The 22,992-nt window shown below is 37.6% G+C and overlaps 1 protein-coding gene across 2 annotated transcripts in view; it reads right to left on the bottom strand.

Annotated features, from left to right (window-relative positions):
- Positions 1-345: 345 nt before the first annotated feature.
- DDX1 (DEAD-box helicase 1) overlaps positions 346-22,992 on the bottom strand; it is a 35,360-nt gene continuing 12,713 nt past the window's right edge. For both annotated transcript variants that reach the window (XM_023199378.3, XM_023199381.2), the window contains exons 10-26: positions 22,831-22,903; positions 21,300-21,376; positions 21,062-21,176; positions 19,991-20,129; positions 16,267-16,327; positions 13,965-14,063; positions 13,015-13,104; positions 10,897-11,085; positions 10,177-10,228; positions 7,684-7,830; positions 4,108-4,199; positions 2,742-2,814; positions 2,549-2,621; positions 2,421-2,463; positions 1,566-1,661; positions 1,343-1,463; positions 346-681 (exon numbers count right to left, since the gene is read on the bottom strand). In XM_023199378.3, coding sequence (XP_023055146.1) covers positions 551-681; positions 1,343-1,463; positions 1,566-1,661; positions 2,421-2,463; positions 2,549-2,621; positions 2,742-2,814; positions 4,108-4,199; positions 7,684-7,830; positions 10,177-10,228; positions 10,897-11,085; positions 13,015-13,104; positions 13,965-14,063; positions 16,267-16,327; positions 19,991-20,129; positions 21,062-21,176; positions 21,300-21,376; positions 22,831-22,903 — 1,671 coding nt within the window. In that variant the 3' untranslated portion in view covers positions 346-550. The remainder of the gene's footprint in view (positions 682-1,342; positions 1,464-1,565; positions 1,662-2,420; positions 2,464-2,548; positions 2,622-2,741; positions 2,815-4,107; positions 4,200-7,683; positions 7,831-10,176; positions 10,229-10,896; positions 11,086-13,014; positions 13,105-13,964; positions 14,064-16,266; positions 16,328-19,990; positions 20,130-21,061; positions 21,177-21,299; positions 21,377-22,830; positions 22,904-22,992) is intronic.

The following is a 22,992-nucleotide window of genomic DNA, read 5'->3' as shown; positions in this document are numbered from 1 at the left end:
AAAGAAGATACATCTTCACTGTCACCATCACATCAGTCATCAATCCTTAGACACAGAACCTTTACTGACTCCCTCAAAACCTCCAAGCTTCCAAACTAACAAGCAGTTCTTCTATGTTGGGATCATCCAATTTTCCTTCATGTTCCAACTCTCCTCTAGCTTCAATATATACATAGACAACCTTAACCATCTGAAAACCTACTTTTAGAATATTCCCCTAGTGGTTCCATGTAAGTCCTCAGCCAGATTCACATACCCATAAATTCTACTTCATAAGCCCATACTGTTCTTAAAAAAGAAATAGAAAAAAATGTATCAATATAACTTTAAAATAAGACACAAACCTTCATGAAAATATAGTCATCAAATTTATTTTCATTGGGATGCCATTTTTTGAAGAATTCCTAAGACTAATGTTTCCTGACATGCAAGAGTTAGCATTAATAGCTTACGTTACTATAAATACTGCTGCTTGGAAGCAGTACAACTGTTTCAGAGTTTTAAGACTACAGACTTTCATTACTCAAATCTTATTCAGTAAATGTAAAAATCAGAAGGTTCTGAACAGCTGGTTAGGAAGGTAGCCAAGATGCAGGAAAGATGTCTGCGCCTCCTTTTCAAGGGCAGCCAACTCTTGAACGGTAGGTGCCAAAATATCCACATGGCCTTTATAGCTTCCACCTGCATCACACACAAATAACAAAGTAATGTAAATGACATGCTTGAAATAACTTGTCAGCAATACTTTGGCTCAATTATATCACTTTAAACATTGCTTGTAGCAATAAAATGTACTACTGGGCAAGTTATCTCCAGAACTTTGACTTTAAAAAATGTTAAATCAATTATTTCAATATAAATAAATAATTAGGCCTCACTAACAGCTGTCCCAATACCCCTACCCACCCTTGGCTTGGAAACAACTAGTTAGGCCTGAGTCTTAAAATTTTTCAGGAACAAGCTAACAAAAGGGCATCCCAGGCAGAGGAAATAATATGCTGAATTACCACCTGAATTAAGTCAAAGGCTTCTAATTCCTTGCTCAAAATCACCTATTATGCTCTTGTTTCCTAATACTTCCACAAAATGTTCAACTACTCTTATGATATTAACACTTCAAGAGACAGAGCTAAGCTGAAGTCTTTCATTCACATAAAGATGACACAATTAAAAAATGCTACAAGGCAGGTATGGACAAAGTACTATGAGAGTAACAAGGGAACAATTAACATGTTAAAAATAACTCTTAACCTAATGAAATGAAATTACTGCCTTCCCAAACTGAAGTTCAAAACAGGTACATTTACATTTAAAATAGTATTTAAAATAATTCAAAGCTTACCACCAGCAGCCCTTTTTTGACCGTAGGTAACTTTCCCATCAAATTCATCCACTGGTACCTTTATATCCGGCTCAACCTGAGAAATGGTACAGTTCAGGTGTTCTTCTATCTCAGACAGTAACTAAGTAAGGGAGAGAAAATTTCCAGATATAATTTTTGAAGATAAATGCTGTCTATTTTACCATTTTAACACATTATTTGTGAGCCTGACTCCAAGTCTTACTTGCATCTCATTGTACCATATGGTACAGCCTCCATCTTCCTTGAGTCTTGTGTTATAACACCCTTTTCCACGGCTGCTACATACGTGGTACCAAACCTAAATTTTAAAAGGAAAAAATATTAACATGCATGGAGATAGAGACACACTAAATATCCTATTCTAAATTTGTTTTTAAGTATTTTCTGTCCTCAAGGCACTAGAAAAATAGATTATAGGTATGATATATCATCCAATTACTACTACTATTCAGTAGCTCATTAAATAAATAGGTCTTCTGAAAAAGTTCTTTTTGAGAATAATCCAAAAGTTTTCCTAAAATGGGTGTCAGATATCAAAAGGAATTCTCAAAGTAGGATGAAAAAGTAAATATTGAAGCATACTATGTCAAGATTAACAGAAAAAATAAAGTTCAAAAGAAAAATAAGTTCAAATGTTTTATACAAGAGAATAATAAAGCAAATAACGCAAAATGTACAACTAGTGAAGTTTTGCAGTGAGTATATGGGAGCTCCTTACGAATACAACTTTTCTATAAATTTGTAATTATATCAAAATAAATCTGCCCTCACCATGAAAAGTCTTCCATGGCACCATGTCAGAAGATGTTTAAATAGTTTTTGGTGGAAATGACTACAATAAAGCTAATAGGAAAAATTATATTTTGCATTTTTCCTTTCTAAATTTCACCTGTTATTTGTCCATTCAATGAATACAGAAAAAAATGCCATTAAAAAGTTCATTTGTATTCCATATGCAGCTGAATTAAATTTAAACGGGAACATCAAACTGTTTTTATTTCCAACATCTGAAATCACAACACACATAATGAATATAATAGACCCCTACAAAGATTACCTTTTCTTTTTCTGTTGCCACCAGGGAAATTGCCAGACCCATCCTGAAAGACGTTAAAAGCGTTCTATTAGACTTTATTCCTAAAGTGTACAAGTTTAAAAATGGGGGAGAAAAAATTACAGAAGTACCTTTCAGCTCTTCCTACTCTGCCAATTCGATGTACGTAGTTTTGCTTTTCATCGGGCAGAGTGACATTTATAACTGTAAATAAAAACAATGATTAACAATTGCCATTAGTTTCTAAATTTTTCAAACATATTAGAAGGCTTTACTTTAGATTCCGTAACAATCACACTCCAGGCATAAAAAGTTGCTTTTTACCATAAGGAACACCATGGATATCAATTCCTCTAGCAGCTACATCTGTGCAAATCAAGAATCTTACATCTCCTTTCTAAAGGGAACAGAGAAGAGAGAAAGGAGTTTGTTAGCACATATACTAAACAATAAAAACAAATGCTATCCTTCCACTAAATGAGACCTCTAAAAACTCAAGTGTTACTATCAGATTAGAGGTCCACATACTCCTAATTTACTGGACCAAGTCTTGAAGTTGTATGTCATGATCTGCTGAAACATGACATTTAAGGTGATTAAATCAGAGATTGGTTCATTTTTGCTTTTCTTTTTCTACTCAAAGATATTAAACTATTGCTAAAACTTGGCTTAATCTTTAGAAATATCTTCAGAAATTGAAGAGAAAGATAAAACAGAACACAATGTACAGACATAAGCATTATCTTTACTCTTACATTTAAATAAACCCAGAATACTAGACATTTTACCTGGAGGCTACACTTCTTGTAACAGACAAAATTCTCAAGGGGAGGAAAATGAGGGTAGGCCCCTGGTGCTCACCAATAAATACAAATTAGCCTTTCGATGTCATTTGTGCCTCAAGGCACAGCAAAATTAGAGATCTGGGGGAGGGAAAAAGGGTATACTGACTTATGGTCTGGAAAAATGCCTAAGGTCGAGAAGGGTAGCACACATTCAAACGAGGCCATGCGATGTGTTTTCACATCTGCATCAATTACGCCCAGCATGGAAACATAAGTCAAAGTTCTTCAACCCAATACTTCCAATCTTTTTTCTTAGAAAATGATACTTGTACTATACACTGGAGTCTATTAAATTAATGAGACTGCTTGGATGTAGAGAGGTTACTGACCTTTAGTTCTAAATGGCTCAAGCCCTACCCACCTACACCAAGAGCTGTATGACCCGTTCACGTGCTGCAAGCACACGGAAAGACACCGGAAAGGTCTGCCCCAAACAGTATCAAAATAACTTTAATTCTACATAACCATATTCTGATACCTGTCTTAATTAATCTACAAATTAAGTTCCTTATGGCTATTGCTGGAGACTATTTTTAAGGCTTATAGACATGGCTTAGCTATCCAATGATACTTCTCCTAAAAATAGCTACCTGAAATAATTTAACTAAAATTTCTAAAATTGAAAATTCTTGTTATAGTAGTGTTGTGCTGATAGAGAATGTGTAATTTACCATTTGAGTGTCAACAATCACTAATCCCTGTCACGACGATGACACATTAGGGTAGAAACATTTTGAAATTTCTAGGACAATAACTGCTTTAATAATATTAACTGGAACTACTTAAAACTAGATATAATGCCCCTCTTAAGTATTAAGGAAACAATCAAATATATATATTAGTACCTTAAATCTTTCCAAGTTTTGCTTTCTCTCATGAGGTTTTCTGTCACCATGAAGACAAACACATGAGAACTGGTGTCCTTTTTTATCAGGTCCTAGTGAAAAGCACATTAAGCATTTAACCTTGGAAAATCTTCTGCCTAAGACTACGTAAAAAAGCCAATAAAATTCAGACTACAATAGTGTCACACAATTCCATAAAAATCTGTGCCCCAACTTGCTATAAACCATGGTTAACACAATTTCTGTCACAAATGAAGTACCATTAAAATGAATTCTATGGAGCGTTAAAGTCGTCCTGCTTTTAAGGCATCTTAAGTTACCCTTCGCAATCTGTAGGAGGAGTGGATCAAGCAGTGTGCCAACTAAAATGCCTATGTGTATACCAGGAACTTCACTATCCTCTATAAAGCTAAGATTTTAAAAGTAGGGAAAAGAGATCATTCTTGGAGGAACCAAAATTAAGATTCATCAAGTTAATGTGCTTCCTAAAAGGCCATGCCCATAAGCCTGCTCTCTTCTCAAGGTATTTTAAGCAACATAGTTATCTAGTTTTATGGCCACAGAAGATTCAAAGCAGCAAACTGTAAAGATGGAGATGTGCTATTTTAGAGGCAGGTGCAGTGGTAGCCAACCCCCCAAAAGAAAACTCTTCAAATAGACACAGTAACAAAAAGAGTAACCACTGGGAGGTAACAAAATAACAATTATGCCACTTAACTGTTCTCCAAGGTAAATTAAGTTCAGTTAAGTATACTTGAAAATTCAAGGAAACAATACATTTTGAAAGATATCTATTCAAAATGAATAACACAAAAATCAATTATGCAGAGTGAAATAACAGCTAACCAGAACTTCTAGAGGCATACAGCTGAGATTTTATTGCATCCTGAATTCAAGTGGTTTAGGGAAGTATCAAATACACACCGTAACTCTCTGGTTAGGGTATGTGTGAAGGGGACAGGCATGCTTTAATCCCTTTTTTTAAACCCCTATAATCTGGTATATATTGTGTTTGAGTGTTAGTAATGGTGTGGTAAACTTGTTTTCTAGGCAGAAGTAGCATCCACATCCAGAATATTTAGGGAAGGAGGATCAAAGTAACTAAGGGATATTACTACTTAATCAACAGTACTCCTTACTACATAATCAACTCCTCCATTCAAAACATTGATAGGAAGAAAATAAGTACTACAAAACAGTCACTACAACAACCAAGCAAGTCTGTTTGCCAGGACTTGAAAAAAAAAAAAAAAAAAAGTGTTACTTAAGTGCTCACTATAATGAACAGTGTAATGTGTTCTTTATATAACTATTAGTTCAAATATTCTATATCCTTCTTGAGTTTTCTCTCCTTGAAGTACATCAGTTATAACAAGATGTGTTAATCTTTCCTCAGTACAATGGGATTTGTATGTTACCTTGTATATCTGCCAATTTTTACTTTTTACATTTTTCCAACATTTATATTTTCAAACATGTAGTGACACTGAAATAATTTTAACAATGAACAGTTGTATACCCACCACCTAGATTCAACAATTAACATTTTACTATACTTGCTTTAACCACGTATCTACCTATACCTGTGTCCATCCATCAACTCATCTTTATATTTTTGCACATTTCAATCTAAATTGCAGACATCAGTACACAGTTCAGCATGCATATAATTAACTAGAATTCAATATTTGTTTAGTTTTTTCTTTTGAGGTAAAAGTTGTATTCAAGAAAACCTACAAATCTTAAGTAGATTTGCTGAGGAAGTCCCATTAGGATACAGAACATCATTATCACACCAAAGAATACCCTCATATCCTTTCCCAACCTATCCCTGCTGCCACCCTTGTGGGGACTACTACTGTTCTGATATTTTTTCCATCATAGATTAGTTTTGACTTTTAAAAAATGTCATATAAATAGATTCATACAGTATATATTCTTGTGTAAGAATTCTTCAATTTGGCATAAGGTTTCTGAGATTCATCCATGGTTGCTGTGTCTACTCAGCAAGGAAAAGTCTGTTCCTTTTCACTGCTGAGTAGTATTCCATTGTATTTCACACTTTGTTTATCCATTCTCCTACTGATGGACACTTAGTGTGTTTTCAGTTTTAGAATATTATAAATAAAGCTGCTATGGCCATTCTAGCACCTTTTTGTCAATATGTGTTTTCATTTATCCTGGGTAAACATCTAGGAGTTTAATTGTTAGGCCATAAGACAACATTTTTAGTTTTACAAAAGACTGCAAGACCCTTTGCTAAAGTGCTCACACCATTTTATATTCTCATCAACAATCTATTCTCACCAACTGTATGCAGTTGCTCCATAGCCAAAAGTCGGTGTTGTATTTTTAGTTTAGCATGTACAATGGTATTATACTGTTATTTTATTTTGCATTTCCATAACAACTGATTGAGAATTTTTCCATGTTGGTTTATGATATAATTTGGCTGGGTCTCCACCCAAATCTCATCTTGAATTGTAGTTCCCATAACCCCCACATGTGGGAGGTAATGGAATGGTGGGAGATAATGGAATCATGAGAGTGGTTACCCTCATGCTGTTCTCATGATAGTGACTGAGTTCTCATGAGATCTGATGGTTTTATAAGGGGCTTTTCCTACTTTGCTCAGCACTTTTCCTTCCTGCTGCCATGTGAAGAAGGACATGTTTGCTTCCCCAGCTCTGCAGAACTGTGAGTCAATTAAACCTCTTTCCTTTACAAATTACCCAGTCTCAGGCAGTTCTTCATAGCAGCATAAGAACACACTAATACAGTTTACACACTCGAAGTTATAAGAAGCATAAAATCTGAACCCTTATAGTTTCATTGTAGCTTGGATATTTTATTACATAGTAACTCTTTATTTCTAATAATATTTGTCTTAAAGTCTACTGCATCTCTTAATAATATAGCTAAAATGGCTTTCTTTTGGTTAATATTTTAGCTGACACATGCACAATATTTTTTCATTCCTTTTCCTTTCCATTTTTCCGTGTCCTCAGATTTTGGGTATGCTCCATGTAAAGAGCATATTGCTAGATTTCATCCAGTCCAACAATCCATGCCTTATAACAGAAGACTTTGTCCACTGATACTTACAGTGTTTACTCATACATTCAGATTTTTCCAACATTGATCTTATTCTATAATTTCTAACCATAATTTTTCTCATTTTATTCCCCTTCCTTTTTTGCTCTTGCTTAGATCAGGATTTTTTCCTCATTCGCTTTTCCCCATCTACTGGTTTAAAAGACATACATTCTATTATTTCAGTGATCACATTTTAAATTTTAAGACTAATAAATAACTTTATCCTTCTTCCAAATGATATAAAACCCTTAGAATGCTGTGATTCAAGTTCACTGTAATGAAAATGTACCTATGTGGAAAATTCTCTCTTGTTTTTTCTAGGGCTTATCATATGGAAAAGTACTGAATAAGCATAGATACTTAAAATATGCCATCACTGCTTTAAATTCTGTGCATGTATTCTAGATTGCATCAACATGAGATTAATAATCTATCACAAGAGGAAATAAACATAATTTATTTCAAGTGAGAAAAAATTACCTCCTCCTTGTTGCATAAAGTACTGCTCCAAGTTATCACAGTCAATTTTGGTTCTACAGAAGATAATTGCTTGATCCATCTTATGTTCCTTGATTGCCCGGACAGCATACTCCCCCTTCAGGATTTTAATAGCTTCAGACCACATCTCTTGAATACCATAACAACAACAAAAACCAACAGAATTTCAATCTGAATTTGTCATGAATACACATAATTATAGTCATAGACTGACTGCTTAATTTTCCTAAAAAAGAATACCTGTTTTAATAAAAGTATTATATATAGACAAGGACAAGAAGTAAAGGTAGAGTAAAACAGTGAGTTAATCCATTCATTCATTTATTTTTGTTTCTGTTAATATTTTTTGTGCTACTTTATGTAGTATACAAACATCTATAACCATACCTCTTATGAGGGAACATACTCATACATACATACAAATTAACAGAAATACATACTCACAGCAAAACTGTTCTCATCCCTCATGAAGAACAAATCATATTCTGCCTTGCATGAACTTCCCTAAATGCTCAATAAATGCTTTATACAATTATTTTAACTCCTTTTAAAAATAATGTACTTTCTAAATCAATCTAAATACCAGAAACCTCAGACTTCACTCTACGCAGTAAAAACCTCAACACAAAAATCTAGTAATTTCTTCGTCACCATCCTCCAACTCTATTTTTCAGTGTGAAGCTGTGCTATAATTGTTATTCCTCAACCACTGAATGTAAGACGTTAATTCTGTGACCCTAAGTATTTCTAAGGTCTCTCTGATCATCTCTAATTGTACTCTAAACTAAGCAAAATTTTTGCAAGAAAAATATAAAGAGGAATAAAAACTGGAATTTTATAGAATGCATTCTCAAACAGTGGGATGACAGATTTTCAAATACTGTCTCTGCTCTTCTCCAACAATAAGGATAACTAAGTATGTGTCTAGTTAATTTAGAACTACACATAAACCTGAGTTCAAACCTTTAATCAAGATTTCAGATAATGCACCTTTTTGATATAATTGAAAACCTGCCCGTGAATTCAACCATGAAGCAAACAGAGTCTGACCCTCACCAATGAACGATCCACCTGAAACATCTGATGTCAGACACGCAGCCTAATGGGTTTAAGATTCATTCTTCCAGGTTTTCTAAGCACCATTCGTGTATCATGATGTACCTTCCTATACTTTCAAAACACTATTTAACCTGAAACAACGTGTCTCAGCTCTGCACAGAAGAATCTTCATTGAGGCAGAATTTAATGTTAGGTTTTTTAAAAATTGATAAATATTTAATGGTACAGACTTGGAGTTTAAGAAGATGAAAAAGTTCTGGAGATGGATAGTGGTGATGATTGTACAACAATACAAATGTACTTAATGCCTATGAACTGTACACTAATAGTTAAAATGCAAAGTTTTATGTTATGTATATTCTACTACACACAAAAAAGTCAACAAATAACTATTTCAAAATCATTTCAGTATCTTTTGCAAAGCTGTAGCTAAAGAAATTTTTCTTTGTTATGCAATATCCCTGATATGAGAAACTTACATGATTATTTCTTCTTGAATTCAGGGTGAGTATAAAATAATCTCTCTAGAAAAATTTGCTGGTTTCCGATGATCAATGAGCTTTAGGTAATCAAAAATATTTGTGGCTGGATGCAGTGGCTCAAGCCTGTAATCACAGCACTTTGGGAGGCCAACGTGGGTGGATCATTTGAGGTCAGGAGTTCAAGACCAGTCTGACATGGTGAAACCTCGTCTCTACTAAAAATACAATTAGCCGGGTGGTAGTGGCACGTGTCTGTAATCCCAGCTACTCAGGAAAGCTGAGGCAGGAGAACTGCTTAAGCCTGGCAGGCAGAGGTTGTGGTGAGCCGAGATCGCACCACTGCACTCTAGTCTGGGCGACAGAGTAAGACCCTCTCTCTCTCAAAAAAAATTGTGATTTAGATGCCAGGAGACTAACATCTAAATTCAATGATTAAGGCCAGGCACAGTGGCTCATACCTGTAATCCCAGCACTTTGGGAGATCGAGGTGGGAGGATCACCTGAGGTCAGGAGTTCAAGACCACCCTGGCCAACATGGTGAAACCCCAGCTCTACTAAAAGTACAAAAAAATTAGCCAGGTGTGGTGGCAGGAGATCCCAGCTACTTGGGAGACTGAGGCACGAGAACTGCTTGAACCCAGGTGGCGGAGGTTGCCTTGAGCTGAGATCGTGCCATTACACTCCAGCCTGGGTGACAAGAGCGAGACTCTGTCTCAAAAAATTAAAAAACAAAAAATAAATAAATTCAATGATTCATATTCCTCTAAGTTGCCTAGTATCAGCTTTTCCCCATTTCTTTTTTATTATTTTTATTGTCTTTATTTCCAAATTTCCTGTTCTAATTTTGCAGGTCACCTCACATCCTTCATGAGAATAGGTAAGGTATAAATTTCATTTTCAAAATCTTTCAACACGTTTGACTCTTTTAACTCACCTGGACTATTAGCACCAGGTCTTGTGTTATCTTTTGCATGTACATCGTCAGTCTATCAAAAACAAGGAATAAAAACAGGATAGAGGAGTGGTTAAACAATGATTCAGAATAGATGCCATTTTTTAAAAGGGAGAATTATATTTGTCTTTAGACTGCATTTCAAATATATGTCTTTATAACATAATCTGTAGGCAAAATCATTCTTCAGATTTGGAAAAACCCTTCATTAACTATAGGTTTAAGGCCACTTTAAAAGGTAATAATAATAATGAAAATGTGGTTTCTAAAATATTGCATATTTATAATAAACATAACCTTACTATATAAAGGCAAATCTAATCACAGTGAAGAAAGTGACAAGATGACCACATGAAATTGGTTTTTAGAAAAAAGTACATCAAGAGGACACCTATGAGGGCTCCTACTAAAATACTACTAAAAATGGAAATCACTGTATCTGAAATTAGGTATATATATGTTCTTTACTTATAAAAATTATATCAAGGAAGCTGATCATAAAAGTAATATTATGAAGAGAGAAAAATAAAAGATGGAGTCCATCACTTATTCAGTGCTTTTTAAAGGTCTAAGGGTCTACAATGTATTGGACTTTTCTTTGATACAATAACTGACTGCCTTAAGCATCACTAAGAGCCCAAGCCTAAGCTAGTTTATAAATTGCTTTATTCTACATAAATGTTAATATTATAAATCACTTACTCTAATGTGGTTCTTTCCAAGCCTTTCCCAGAGTCTGTCAGTTTTGGGATTTACTGGGACAACAACATGGTGTACAGTATCTGGAACAGAGTCTTCTCCTTTTAAGTCAACCCAGGTAGGAAAATGCATTATCTTCTCTGAAAGTTTCTTTACATCGAAAGAATGCAAAGTGGCAGAGCAAACAATCACCTAAGAAGAGGAAACCCCAAATTGAGCTGAACTTTTGTAATAATTATTAAATCACACAAACACTGATATGAAACACAAAGTGTGCTAGCCTGGACTCCAAAGATAAGTTCAACACTTTACTCTATGCAGTGACAACTAGAGGTACGACTTTGGGCAGGTTGATCTCTCTGAGGTTCAGTCCCCTCACTGTCACATAGAAATCATGCCATCTCTTCCTCAAGTTCCTACAAAAACTAAGTAAAACGAGATGTTTTTGTAAACCAAAAATCCTATATTACTATCTGCCCCCTTCTCTCAAAAGCTTGTCCTTCTTAAACGCTTCCTAAGAAAGAAGGATATAACTAAGAGAAGACAACAATTTTTCAATAGCTGAAGTTATTTTTCCTTTGAACAGGAAGCAGTACTAATGATCTGGAATACAAACCCTAAATGTTCTATAGGACAAAATAACTAAGAATTTGTACTTACAGTTTTCTGCAACACCCAACTAACTTCCTCAAATTTCCTTCTATTTCTAAAAGCAGCTTTTAAGAATGTTACCTTTGAGTATACTATTTCGTCCAGTAACAAAAAGAAAACATTTTACATAGTAATAAACTTCATGAGAGGGCACCAAACAAAAACGCTTTGACCCTGCTCGTAAGCATTAATGATGGCAGTGGCAGGTCGTCAGGAGTGGCTGCTGCCATCATGTTGGCTGCAGTGGGGCGCCACGAGCAGTGGCAGCAAGACCAGCTGTGGAAGCTGCAGTGGTGGTGGTGGGTCCCCTGTGCCCCGCATCTCCAAGGCAGCTGACTGGGCCACCCCAACCTTTGCGAAGCTGGGCAGGACTCACTCCCAGGCCCAGAGTCTCCACCACTCTGGACGCGGGCCCCGTGTTACCGCTCTTGCCTGCCGCCGCTGTGGGGAGGGCACAGAGAGGAGGAGGACAGTCCCCAGAGTCCACCCCTGGGAGGGCCCTGGAGCCCGCTGTCCTGGGAGTCACTTCAATGGGGCTGGGCCGAGTCGCCTGCCAAAGGGGGAGCAGCGAGGTTGGGCACAGAGGGGCAGACAGAGAGGAGCCCTGAGATGGAGCTGGACCCAGGGTGGTGGTGGGAGCCAGGAGCATGCAGGAGCCCCACCATCCCAGGCATGGCTGCAGCAGCCCAAGTTGTGGCTGCAGACCCAGGCATCTCTGCACTCGGAGGCCCCTAAAAGGCCCTCCGTTGCCCCAATAGGTTCAGAGATGTCTGCTCCCACTGCCTGACCTCTTCCTGCTGTCAACACCCACTATGATCACAGAACAAAGTTAAGGCCGAGCTTGGACGCTGTCACAACCCAGCTGGGTGTGCACACTTGAGGCAGCACTGATACACCAACCCACTGCCACCCTGGCCGCCTCCAGCCTTTGAGTAACAGCGAACATGGGAGCATGGCCAAGGCAGGCTGAGGACAGCCCAGGGCTGGCCTACAGATGCCCCTTGGCATGAACAGCCTGGGCACCATGAACAGTGGCAGGAGGCAGACAGGCTCCTGGGCGGAAGGGGGCTAGTCGCCGGTGAAGCCCCACCTTCAAACTGGGGAAGTCCTGAAGCCTGGGGGCCAGGCCACCAGTCCCACAGAGAGCCGGTGCCCATGCCGATGCCTGGAGCTACCCACCCCGCCACAGCCAGTGTATCTGGCTATGCGCAGTGGCCAGACCCCACGTTCGCTCATACACCCCTCGCCACTCTGCGCCTGGCTCACCCTTGGGAGGCATGGGGTCCAGGCTGGTAGTGAGAGCTGAGCACAGCCTGCCAGGCCAAGTGGGCGGAACTGAGCAAAACTCAGCCTAAGGCACCACTGGCCGCAGAGGTTTCCAGCCAGAAAATCAACACCTCCTAGGATCCCATAACGTTAATACATAACAATTGTTTACATGTATTTTAAGATGCATTGATAATTGTATACCTGAAGTCTTTTTCCATCAGAGGTAACCTGAGGAATCTGATTGTGCATCCTATTTATAAAATCAGAATAACCTTGAGTAAGAAGCCCATCCTGCATGAGAAGCAAAGAATAAATTAAATTTTTAATCAGTATAGAAAATAAGTTTTAATCAGTATCAAAAATCTTCTTTTCTAAATCAAACAAAATATAAGGAAACTAATTCATATATATACATAGTCCTATATTTTCAAAACTATTTGTTGGATATTTAAAGATAAATTATAAATTCAATTTTAAGTTCCTTGTGACTAAAATATGAAGAAGTGACAACAAATAATCCAAAACCATAATCTAATACTCTAGAATGAAAATGCCAGTCAACAGCTTCTAACATATATCCTTCAACAGACTTTCCATATAAAAAATTAAAAACCCTCAGTGCTGAGGAACTAGTTAAACCCAACTTGAAAATGATTTGGAAGTATGTCTAAGAGCCTCAAACACATTTATGTCCTTCCAGATGGTCTACATTTTGTATCTCTGACACAAGGAACAAATTTATAGTATGTAGAAAATGTACGTACAAACAAAGCTGGTTATTTGGAGTAAAAATCATACCTACCTACATACCTAGTAATAAGAGTAATTAAATATACCATAAAGTAGCTATATAATGGACCTGAAGTAGCCATATGGTAGACCACTAGACAGCATTTATATTTACAAACAATTACAGGAAATACTTATGATATTACATAAAATTTTAAAAAATTTTCCCAGATTCCTCATATCTTGATTTCAACTACACGAAATGATGTATAAATAAAAAGAGTATATGAAAATATACCAAACTGATAACAATGATTAGGTAGTAGGATCATGACTGAATTATATTTCTTCTTCATTTTACATATTTTATCTCAGAAAATATAAGTAAACTTTTAAAAAAGCATGCTTATATTTCAACATACAGCTTCATCCAGGACCAGGAATCTAACTTGAGATAAGTTCAGCTTTCCAGTTGACACCAAGTCATCTAGTCTTCCCGGAGTACCTACAACTATATCTACCTGAAAAATAGCAAAAGAACTACTTAATGAAAACTAAAGAAACAGTATGATTACCTTAAAATAGCAACCAATAACTGTCTACTTTTAAATAAAAGCACGCATATGTCAACTCTAAATTTATTAAAAAAAAAAAGGAGTTACAGATAATGGCATATGTTAAACTGATATTTGGTTTGAAATTAATGTGAAGATTTTGGTATTTTGACCAAAATTGATTTTGACATCCTTAACTGATATACATTCTAATGTATAAAATTTACATTTTCCAAGCAAAAATCAGATGAATTTACTGGAACTCATTGGAACCTAGAACTCAAGTCCCAGTTCCACCATTACTCTGCTCTGTGACCTTAATTTACTTAATCTCCTCTAGTACCAATTTTCCCATTTTTGAATGGGGAAATACCTTCTCCTTTTCAACATGGTTGTGATAATTAAGAGATAAGATGTATAAGGCACCAGATGTAGAGTGTCCCAGGTGCTCAATAAATTTGGTTATAGTTAATAGTAATGGTGATCAGACTGTCCAGGAAACAGTAATAGTTACTATTTGTCAAGTGCTTATAATGAACCGGCACTCTGCGAAATGTTTTACAAGTACACGTTTTATTTCATGTCACCACTAAGGTAAATACTACTATAATTATTCCTATTCAATGAGAAAACGGAAGTTTAGAATACTAAATAAAAATTTTCAAACATACATAGAAGAGAACAGTGAGCCTCGGTGCCAATACACAAACAATTAACATTTTGCATTCTCCCACACATATCTTGTAGTCAAGTCCATAGGTATGGTGATTAGACACATAGGTTTCAGAGTAAAGTTCTGAGTTATAAGATCTTAGGCAAGTTACTTAATATTTGATATAAGCCCTCTTTAAAAATGGGGAAGAGTACCATCTCAGAGGATTATTGTAAGTACTGAGTAAGAACATGTTATGGTTTTGGTATAGTGCCTGACCCCTTTCTAGAAAGCAGTCAATAAAGATGAAGTGTTTTTTTGTTTTATGTTTTTGTTTTTTTTTTTTTTGAGATGGAGTGTCGCTCTGATGCCCAGGTTGGAGTGCAGTGGCGTGATCTCCACCTCCTGGGTTCACGCCATTCCCCTGCCTCAGCCTCCCAAGTAGCTGGGCCTACAGGCACCCACCACCATGCCCGGCTAATTTTTTTGTATTTTTAGTAGAGACGGGGTTTCACCATGTTAGCCAGGATGGTCTCGATCTCCTGAGCTCGTGATCCGCCCGCCTTAGCCTCCCAAAGTGCTGGGATTACAGGCGTGAGCCACTGCACCTGGCAAGATAAGGTATTTTTAAAGTGTGTATACGGGCCGGCGCGGTGGCTCATGCCTGTAATCCTAGCACTTTGGGAGGCCGAGGCAGGCAGATTGCCTGAGCTCAGGAGTTTGAGACCAGGCTGGGCAAAATGGTGAAACCCCGTCTCTACTAAAACACACACACAAAAAAACTAGCCAGGCATGGCGGCCTGTGCCTGTAGTCCCAGCTACTCAGGAGGCTGAGGCAGGAGAATTGCTTGAACCCAAAAGACAGAGATTGCAGTGAGCCAAGAACGTGCCATGGCACTCCAGCCTGGGTGACAAGAATGAAACGCCTTCTCAAAAAAAAAAAAAAAAAAAAATCCTAAACTTCTTCTCCAATAGTGGAGATCACTGGAGATTACATCCTCTTAGCTTCGTCCTTCATAACGGCATGCCTGAGCACAGCCTCTGCGACTTCCCCTTACACATAACTGAACTCATCTCTCTCCTCACTGGAACTACTACCCACTGTCTTATCATTATTCATCCTTCGCAAAGGCCACTGCAGGAACTTCTATCCTTATCTGCAATCTATTTTACTTCTTCTTTTGTTCTTAACTCCAGTTTCTTCTTTTTCACTTATCTCCCCAAAAAGAATGACTCTTTACCCATGAAGGCCAGAAAGAAATTCTCAAATGTTCAGAGGGTAAACAAGAAACAATCACGTACGCAGGAACTTTGCCTGAGAAGTCTGGGAGAGACTACTGCTTTGTATACTTTCAAGAGAAGAAAAGGCACACTTGCAAGATGGCTTCGAACAAATATACCCTTCTGATCTTGCAGTAATTTCAGCCTCACTTAAATTTTCTTGAAACAAAAATAGAGCTGTATTGCCAAAACAATAGCCCATGACACTATGTTTTAAAAATTAAAACTACAACTTACTCCATTTTCCAAAACAGAGAGCTGATCCCGCGCCGCAACACCTCCAATTATCAGAAGCTCCCTGAAATAAATATTAAGATGATAATGTAAGAAAAAAAAAATTTAAAGTCTGCTTTACATTGTTTGATCTGCATCCATTTATTTTAGGTCGAAATTAAGGCTGAGAAAGTAACTGAGGAAAAAAGCCTACAATAAAACAAGTCTGGGGAAGGTGGGAAACAAAGCAGTTAAATCCCCATAGCTGTATCCATTGCTGAAGTGTGGTAAAGTCACGAAAGACAATGTGTGAGCTTGTAACATGGAAAAAATTAATCCTCATCTACATATTCTTCTATATTAGGATAATTCAAGGTCTTTTAAAACCGGGTTTCAATCTGCGTTTTCAGACATATATACTTGTATGTATATAAAATGCCCTGAAGGAAAATCAATTTAAAAGGTAATACAAAAATCAATTTAAAACATTGCCTCCAGAAAGGATAACTAGAAATTGGGGAATGGAGTGAAAGAAGACTCACTTTTCACAGTACCCTTTTGTGTTTGAATGTTTCTCATTTCAACAACTGGCCCACTGGCACTGGGACACATGGAAATGCACGTGCAAAAGACTGAAGTTAAAACCCTTCCTCATGCCACACACAGAAATGAACTCTAACTGTATCACAGACCTAAATGTAGAACCTAAAATCATAAAACTCAGAAGACAACACAAAATAAAATTTTCATGACCTTGGGTTAGGCATAGTCTACCTTAACTACAACATCAAAACACCATGACAAAAGAGAAAAATAGATAAATTGGATTTCATCAAAATTAAGACTTCCAAAGGATAGTATCAGGAGAGTAAAGGCCAGATGCAGTAGCTCACACCTATAATCCAGCACTTTGGGAAGCTGAGACACAAGGATTGCTTGAGGCCAGGAGTTCGAGACCAGCCTGCACAACATAGCAAGACCATGTCTCCACAAAAACTAAAATTAGCCAAGCACTGTGGCACTTGCTTGCAGTCCCAGCTACTCTGGAGGCTGAGGTGGGAGGACTGCTTGAGCCCGAGAGTTTGAGGCTGCAGTGAGCTATGAGGCACCACCATACTCTGGCCTAAATGACACAGTGAGACTTCATCTTAAAAATAAAACCAAAACCAAAAGAATCACCTGGAGGAGCTGCTTTTCTTAAAAAAACAAACAAATTAAAAAAAGATTCTAACTCCTATTCTCTGGAAACTCTGACTCAGTATATCCAGGGGAGGGAACCAATACATTTTATATTTTTAAATAAGGTCCTCAAGTTCCTAGGTTTGGACTATTGTACTAATACTTCTACTTTCATCCACATTTATAATCAAATATATTTATCCCTATAAAGTTGGCAGAAGTAAACACACATATACACGATAATTTACGCTCGTATGCAAAGCACTATAGGGTTAAGGAATATAAAAGAACCATTCCTGCTCTAAGGAATGTAAAACTGAGTTAGAAAGAGAAAAGTTTTGCATATTCAAAGCAAGAAACTTAAAGCAAATATAGCTTTAAAAAGGAAATAAAAATTAAGAAAATTAAAAAGTAAGAAAAACTAACACATGACAGTATGTAAGAATCAGGGAAAGGCATGTACAGTCAGTGTATCAGAGGAGGGGCAGAGGGCTGGGCTGGAACAGTCAGCTTAGCTTCATTCAAAGATCACGACTTCAGCGGGGTTTTAAGAAGGAAAATGTGCACTTGTACCAAATACCAAACGAGTAGCCCATGACTTTACCATCTTAACCAATAAATTGATTTTATTATTCATCTTCCCCTCTAACTTTTGTCTATAATCATGTTCATTTTTATACATAATCACAGCACAAAAATCAATTCACACTAGCATTTTACATTCTTCCTAAATCCTTTTATAAAGAGGTCACTGAGTGTCTTACACTAAGCAGATGCCCTGGTTACATGGTACGCTCAAGGCATTTATCGTATTTGTTTTGCTTCTCTCCCCTCCACATTATCCCCACACTTTCACACTTCATTCTGTGAAAGGAAGATTAATTCTCATTGTTGAAGCCCCCCAGCCTAAAACATCACACATAGAAGGTAGATGAACATTTGCTGAATGAGGAACATGCATCAATCCTCAAAACAAAATTAGAAATTATTTTACCTAGTATAATTTATTCCTAAGTAAGTTTGTTCAACCTGTAAATAAGATCAATATTAAAAAGACAGGCCCGCCTGGCACAGTGGCACATGCCTGTAGTCTCAGCTACTCGGGAGGCTGAGGTGAGAGACAGAATTCCTTGAGTCTAGGAGTTCAAGGCTACAGTGTAGGAAGATCGCACCACAAACAGCCATTCACTTCAGCCTGGGCAACATAGCGAGACTTCATCTCAAAAAAATAAACATAAAAAAAAAAATGACAGGCTTTTTTGATCTCAAAATATTCAAAGCTTCTGAAATTTGATAGTGGTGACAGTTACACAACCTTGTGAATATACTAAAAACCAGTGAATTGTACACCTTTTTTTTTTTTTTTTTTTTTTTTGGGCAGAGTCTTGCTCTGTTGCCCAGGCTAGAGTGCAATGACGCAATCTTGGCTCACTGCAACCTCTGCCTCCCGGGTTCCAGCAATTCTCATGCCTCAGCCTCCTGAGTAGCTGGGATTAAAGGCCTCTGCCACAAAGCCCAGCTACTTTTTGTATTTTTAGTAGAGACAGGGTTTCACTGTGTTGGCTGGGCTGGTCTTGAACTCCTGACCTCAGGTGATCCGCCTGCCTCGGCCCCCACAAAGTATTGGGAATACAGGCATGAGTCACTGCGCCTGGCTGAATTGCACACTTCAAATAATGAGTTTTATGGTGTGTGAATGTTTCAAGTTTAAAAAGGAATTAAAGGCAAAATTAACAAAAATCAAGTGTCAAATTGACTAACAGAGTGTTTTACTTATATGGTATAGCCTTCTTCAAAGTCAAAGGGATTGCTACTGAGCAAGGTCCTGAATTTGTCACTTAATCCTTCCAATGGTAGAAAGAGTCCTATAACTAGACAGTGCCCAATCTGAATGCCCAAATGGAAGAAAGCCACCACCGTGATGCAGTCCAGAATAAACCTCGCCAAGTTTACTAACATGCTAGAAATAGAGTGGCACACTTTCTATACAGATTTAGGGCAAAAATAAATTTAACATTGAATGAAATCCTCTCTTCAAAAAACTGTTAGGGCCGGGTGCAGTGGCTCATGCCTGTAATCCCAGCACTCTGGGAGGCTGAAGCAGGAGGATCACTTGCACCTAAGAGTTTGAGACTAGCCTAAGCAACATAGTGAAACCCTGTCTCTACAAAGGTGGCATGTGCCTGCAGTCCCAACTACTCAGGTGGGAGGAGTGCTTGAACCCTGAAGGTCAAGGTTGCAGTGAGCCACAATGATATCACTACACTCCAGCCTGGGAGACAGACTGAGACCTCCATCTCAGAAAAAAAAAAAAAATTAGATTTTTACTCCAATGCTGTTTGACTAACCATGACTTTTCATGTAAGAAACACGGGGGAAAAAACATATTTATCATTTAGCAAATAAACAGAAGTTTTATACAGAAATTATTAAAGTATATTTACATACTCACACACGTGTATTACGTATACACACTGAATTTCTACTTCATTTTTCTCTACCTTATTCTTCTTCCAAAAAACTTCAAACCAAAAGACAATAAGCATTTCAGCACAAAAGGAAGATTTACCTTAATTTAGGATTGTCAATATATTTCTTAAACTGCTTGATGTTATTCAAAGTTTGTTCAGCTAACTCCCGGGAAGGTTCAACAATGAGCGCTTTCGGAGCATTGGGGAGAAACTTTGTTTGTGTCACCTGTGCATTACCTTAGGGAATAAAAAAGATGAGAACACGTTCAAATCACGCTTTATAACACTGTTACTTAGAAAACATTAGGACAAATATTCTAATATCAACATTTTAAATAATAATTGTCAAAAAGTAGAGAAGACAGTCAAACAAAATAAAGCTTAGATTTCTAAAACAAACGAAGGCTACTTTAAATTAAAACTATTTGGGCCACTGGGGTGACTGACACCTGTAATCCTAGCACTTTGGGCAGCCCGAGGTGGGACAATCACTTAAGCCCAGGTATTCAAGGCTGCAGCAAGCTATGATGGTGCCACTGGACTCTACACTCTAGTCTGGGTGACACAGTGAGATTCCCTCTCCTAAAACAACAAAAATCTACTTGAAATAATTCTGATTGATTGATATGTCTAAAAAAAAAATGACTCACTTGTGACAATGTAAACAGGTTATGAAATGTACTTTAGATAACTGAAATATATTAAATATACAATGGATAAGAGTATAAATTTTGAAGTCAGACTGCTTAGATTTGAATTCAGTTCTACCACTTATTTGCTCTGTGACCTTGGGCAAGTCACTTAAAGTCCCTATTCTTTAGGTTCTTTGCCTGTAAAATGAGAAAACTACTACCTTATACGGTTATTGTGAAGACTAACCATGTAAAGCACTCAGCGTGGTGCCCTGGCACTGAATAAGCACACATTCTATAAATATTAGATATCATTACCATTATGATTGGGATCCCAAAATGCCTACATTGAAACCAAATACTTAAGAGTTTATGAATGAGGTTTTAAAAATGAATTTTACTGGTGTGTTAAAAAAAGATATGTGACCAAACCAGCAAGGAAAGTATATGTAACTCACTATGAGAAGCCTTACTTACTGGAGTTCTCACCAATTCTTTTCACTATTCTAGAAATCCTTACCCTTGCAGGTATAATACCTGAGTGCTGCGATTTGACAATGTAACCATCCGGTGCCTTGGAAAGAGCAACAAAGCCATCTTTTGGTGGAAACTTAAATTCCTCTTCACCGAAGTTAAATTTCAATTCAGCATTCTAGCATTGAACAAAAGAGAAATTTAAAATTCCTCCCCTGATTGAAAACCATCATATACAAAATAATGAAGAGCAAGCAGCTTATAACCACAGTAAATTTTTTCTAACTAGATTCCTAATTACCTTCAAAACACAGGCAGGAAAGAGGGCTTGGTTTTTCATATGTGGTGGTATTTCAAATGCCAGACCAAGATCTTTTCCTTAAAAAAAAAAAAGAAAGAGAGAGAGATTGAAACAATCAGAAAAGACCTTCCTCATGTTGACACTGTCAAATCTACCAGCTTACCTGCATTCATGCCTCTCTCCTGTCACCATGGATAAACTGTGCTGCCTAAGACCAGCTTCTTCATTTTTTCACTTTACTCCTGAAACTGTCACCTCTATCCTTCTACATTTTTCATTATTTTCTGTCTACAAGATCATTTCCATTAGACATTCCAAAGCATATAAACATACTCTCACAGTAAAATACACAAGAAAATCTCCCTTGAACCCACCTCTCCCTCCATTTACCTTCCATTTTTCTTCTCCCTTTTGTAGTGAAACTCCAATTTCCATTTACACTTCATCCACTTCCTTTCACCTCATTCTCTATTGAACTGGCTCCTTATTAGGAGGCTCCCCACCCTCACCCCTTTGCTCCACCAAAATAGCTTTCTAATGCTTTCCACTTGTCCAATGCAGCAGTTAATGCACATTCTTCATCTTGCTAGACTAGACCCACCCACAGCACTGGACACAGTGATTGCTCCCTGATCCTTCAAACACTTCCTTCACCGGGACTGCAGGACCCATGCTTTCTTGGTTCTCCTCCTGGCCTTCCTCTGCATTTCTCTCTGCTGCATTCTCCTCAATTTGTTGACCCCTAACCACAGGAACCCAGGCCTCAGATCTCTTCTTCTCTTTATCGACCCTCATTCCCTAGGCAATCTCACCCCACCCTCCAATGTATCTTCAACAAAGCAGCCAGAATAGTACTGTTAAACTAAAGACAGATGATGCCACTCCTCTGCTCAAAACCCTCATGGCTTTCCATTTTACTCAAAATAAAAACCAAAGTTTAGATCATGGCCCATATGGCTCTCCATGGCCTGGCCTCACCACCTCACTGATCTAACATTCTACCACTGTCCTTTATCCCCAGAGCACTCCAGATCCAGTGGCTTCCTCACTGTGACTCAGACACCTCAAGCACGCTTCCATCTCAGGGCATCCACATTTACTATTCCCTCGGTCTGAAATGCTCTTTGCAGATATCTGCCCGGCCCACCACCCAACTCATTCGGATCTCTACTTAAATGTCACTGTATCAAGCCTTCTGACTGCCCGACACAAAAGCACAAACCACTATAACTCTCCACTTCCTTCCCCTGCTTTATACCCTCCTTCATAGCACTTATTACCACCTAACATGGTATTATATGTCTGTCTTTCACCACAAGTGTGTAAGCCCTAAATGTCTATTCCATTTTCTTCTGTACCTCCAGTACTTACCATGGTACCTCAAACATAGTCAATGATCAATAAATATTTGTTCAAATGAAGGCAGGGAGCGAGGGACAGGGATTTGAAAAAGAGGGTGGGGGGATTTTTAAAAATTACAATTATTGAGTATCATATATCTTTTCACTACTAAGATCCCTATAGAGCTTACCATTTTTGGAGAACTTGACATGTCCTTTATCTATATCTAGGTAACATCCAATGGTATCATGCATAGTGAATTCCTAGAATACCAGAAAGTCAAATGCTATTAATAGAAAGCAAATTCTTAAATAAAGTTAAAATATAGCTGCATCAAAAGTATGTGTGTTTC

This window comes from Piliocolobus tephrosceles, chromosome 15 (genome assembly GCF_002776525.5).
Source record: "Piliocolobus tephrosceles isolate RC106 chromosome 15, ASM277652v3, whole genome shotgun sequence".
Classification (NCBI taxonomy): Eukaryota; Metazoa; Chordata; class Mammalia; order Primates; family Cercopithecidae; genus Piliocolobus; species Piliocolobus tephrosceles.
Note: the sequence above shows the minus strand (reverse complement) of the source record. Positions and strands in the feature narration are given on the sequence as shown.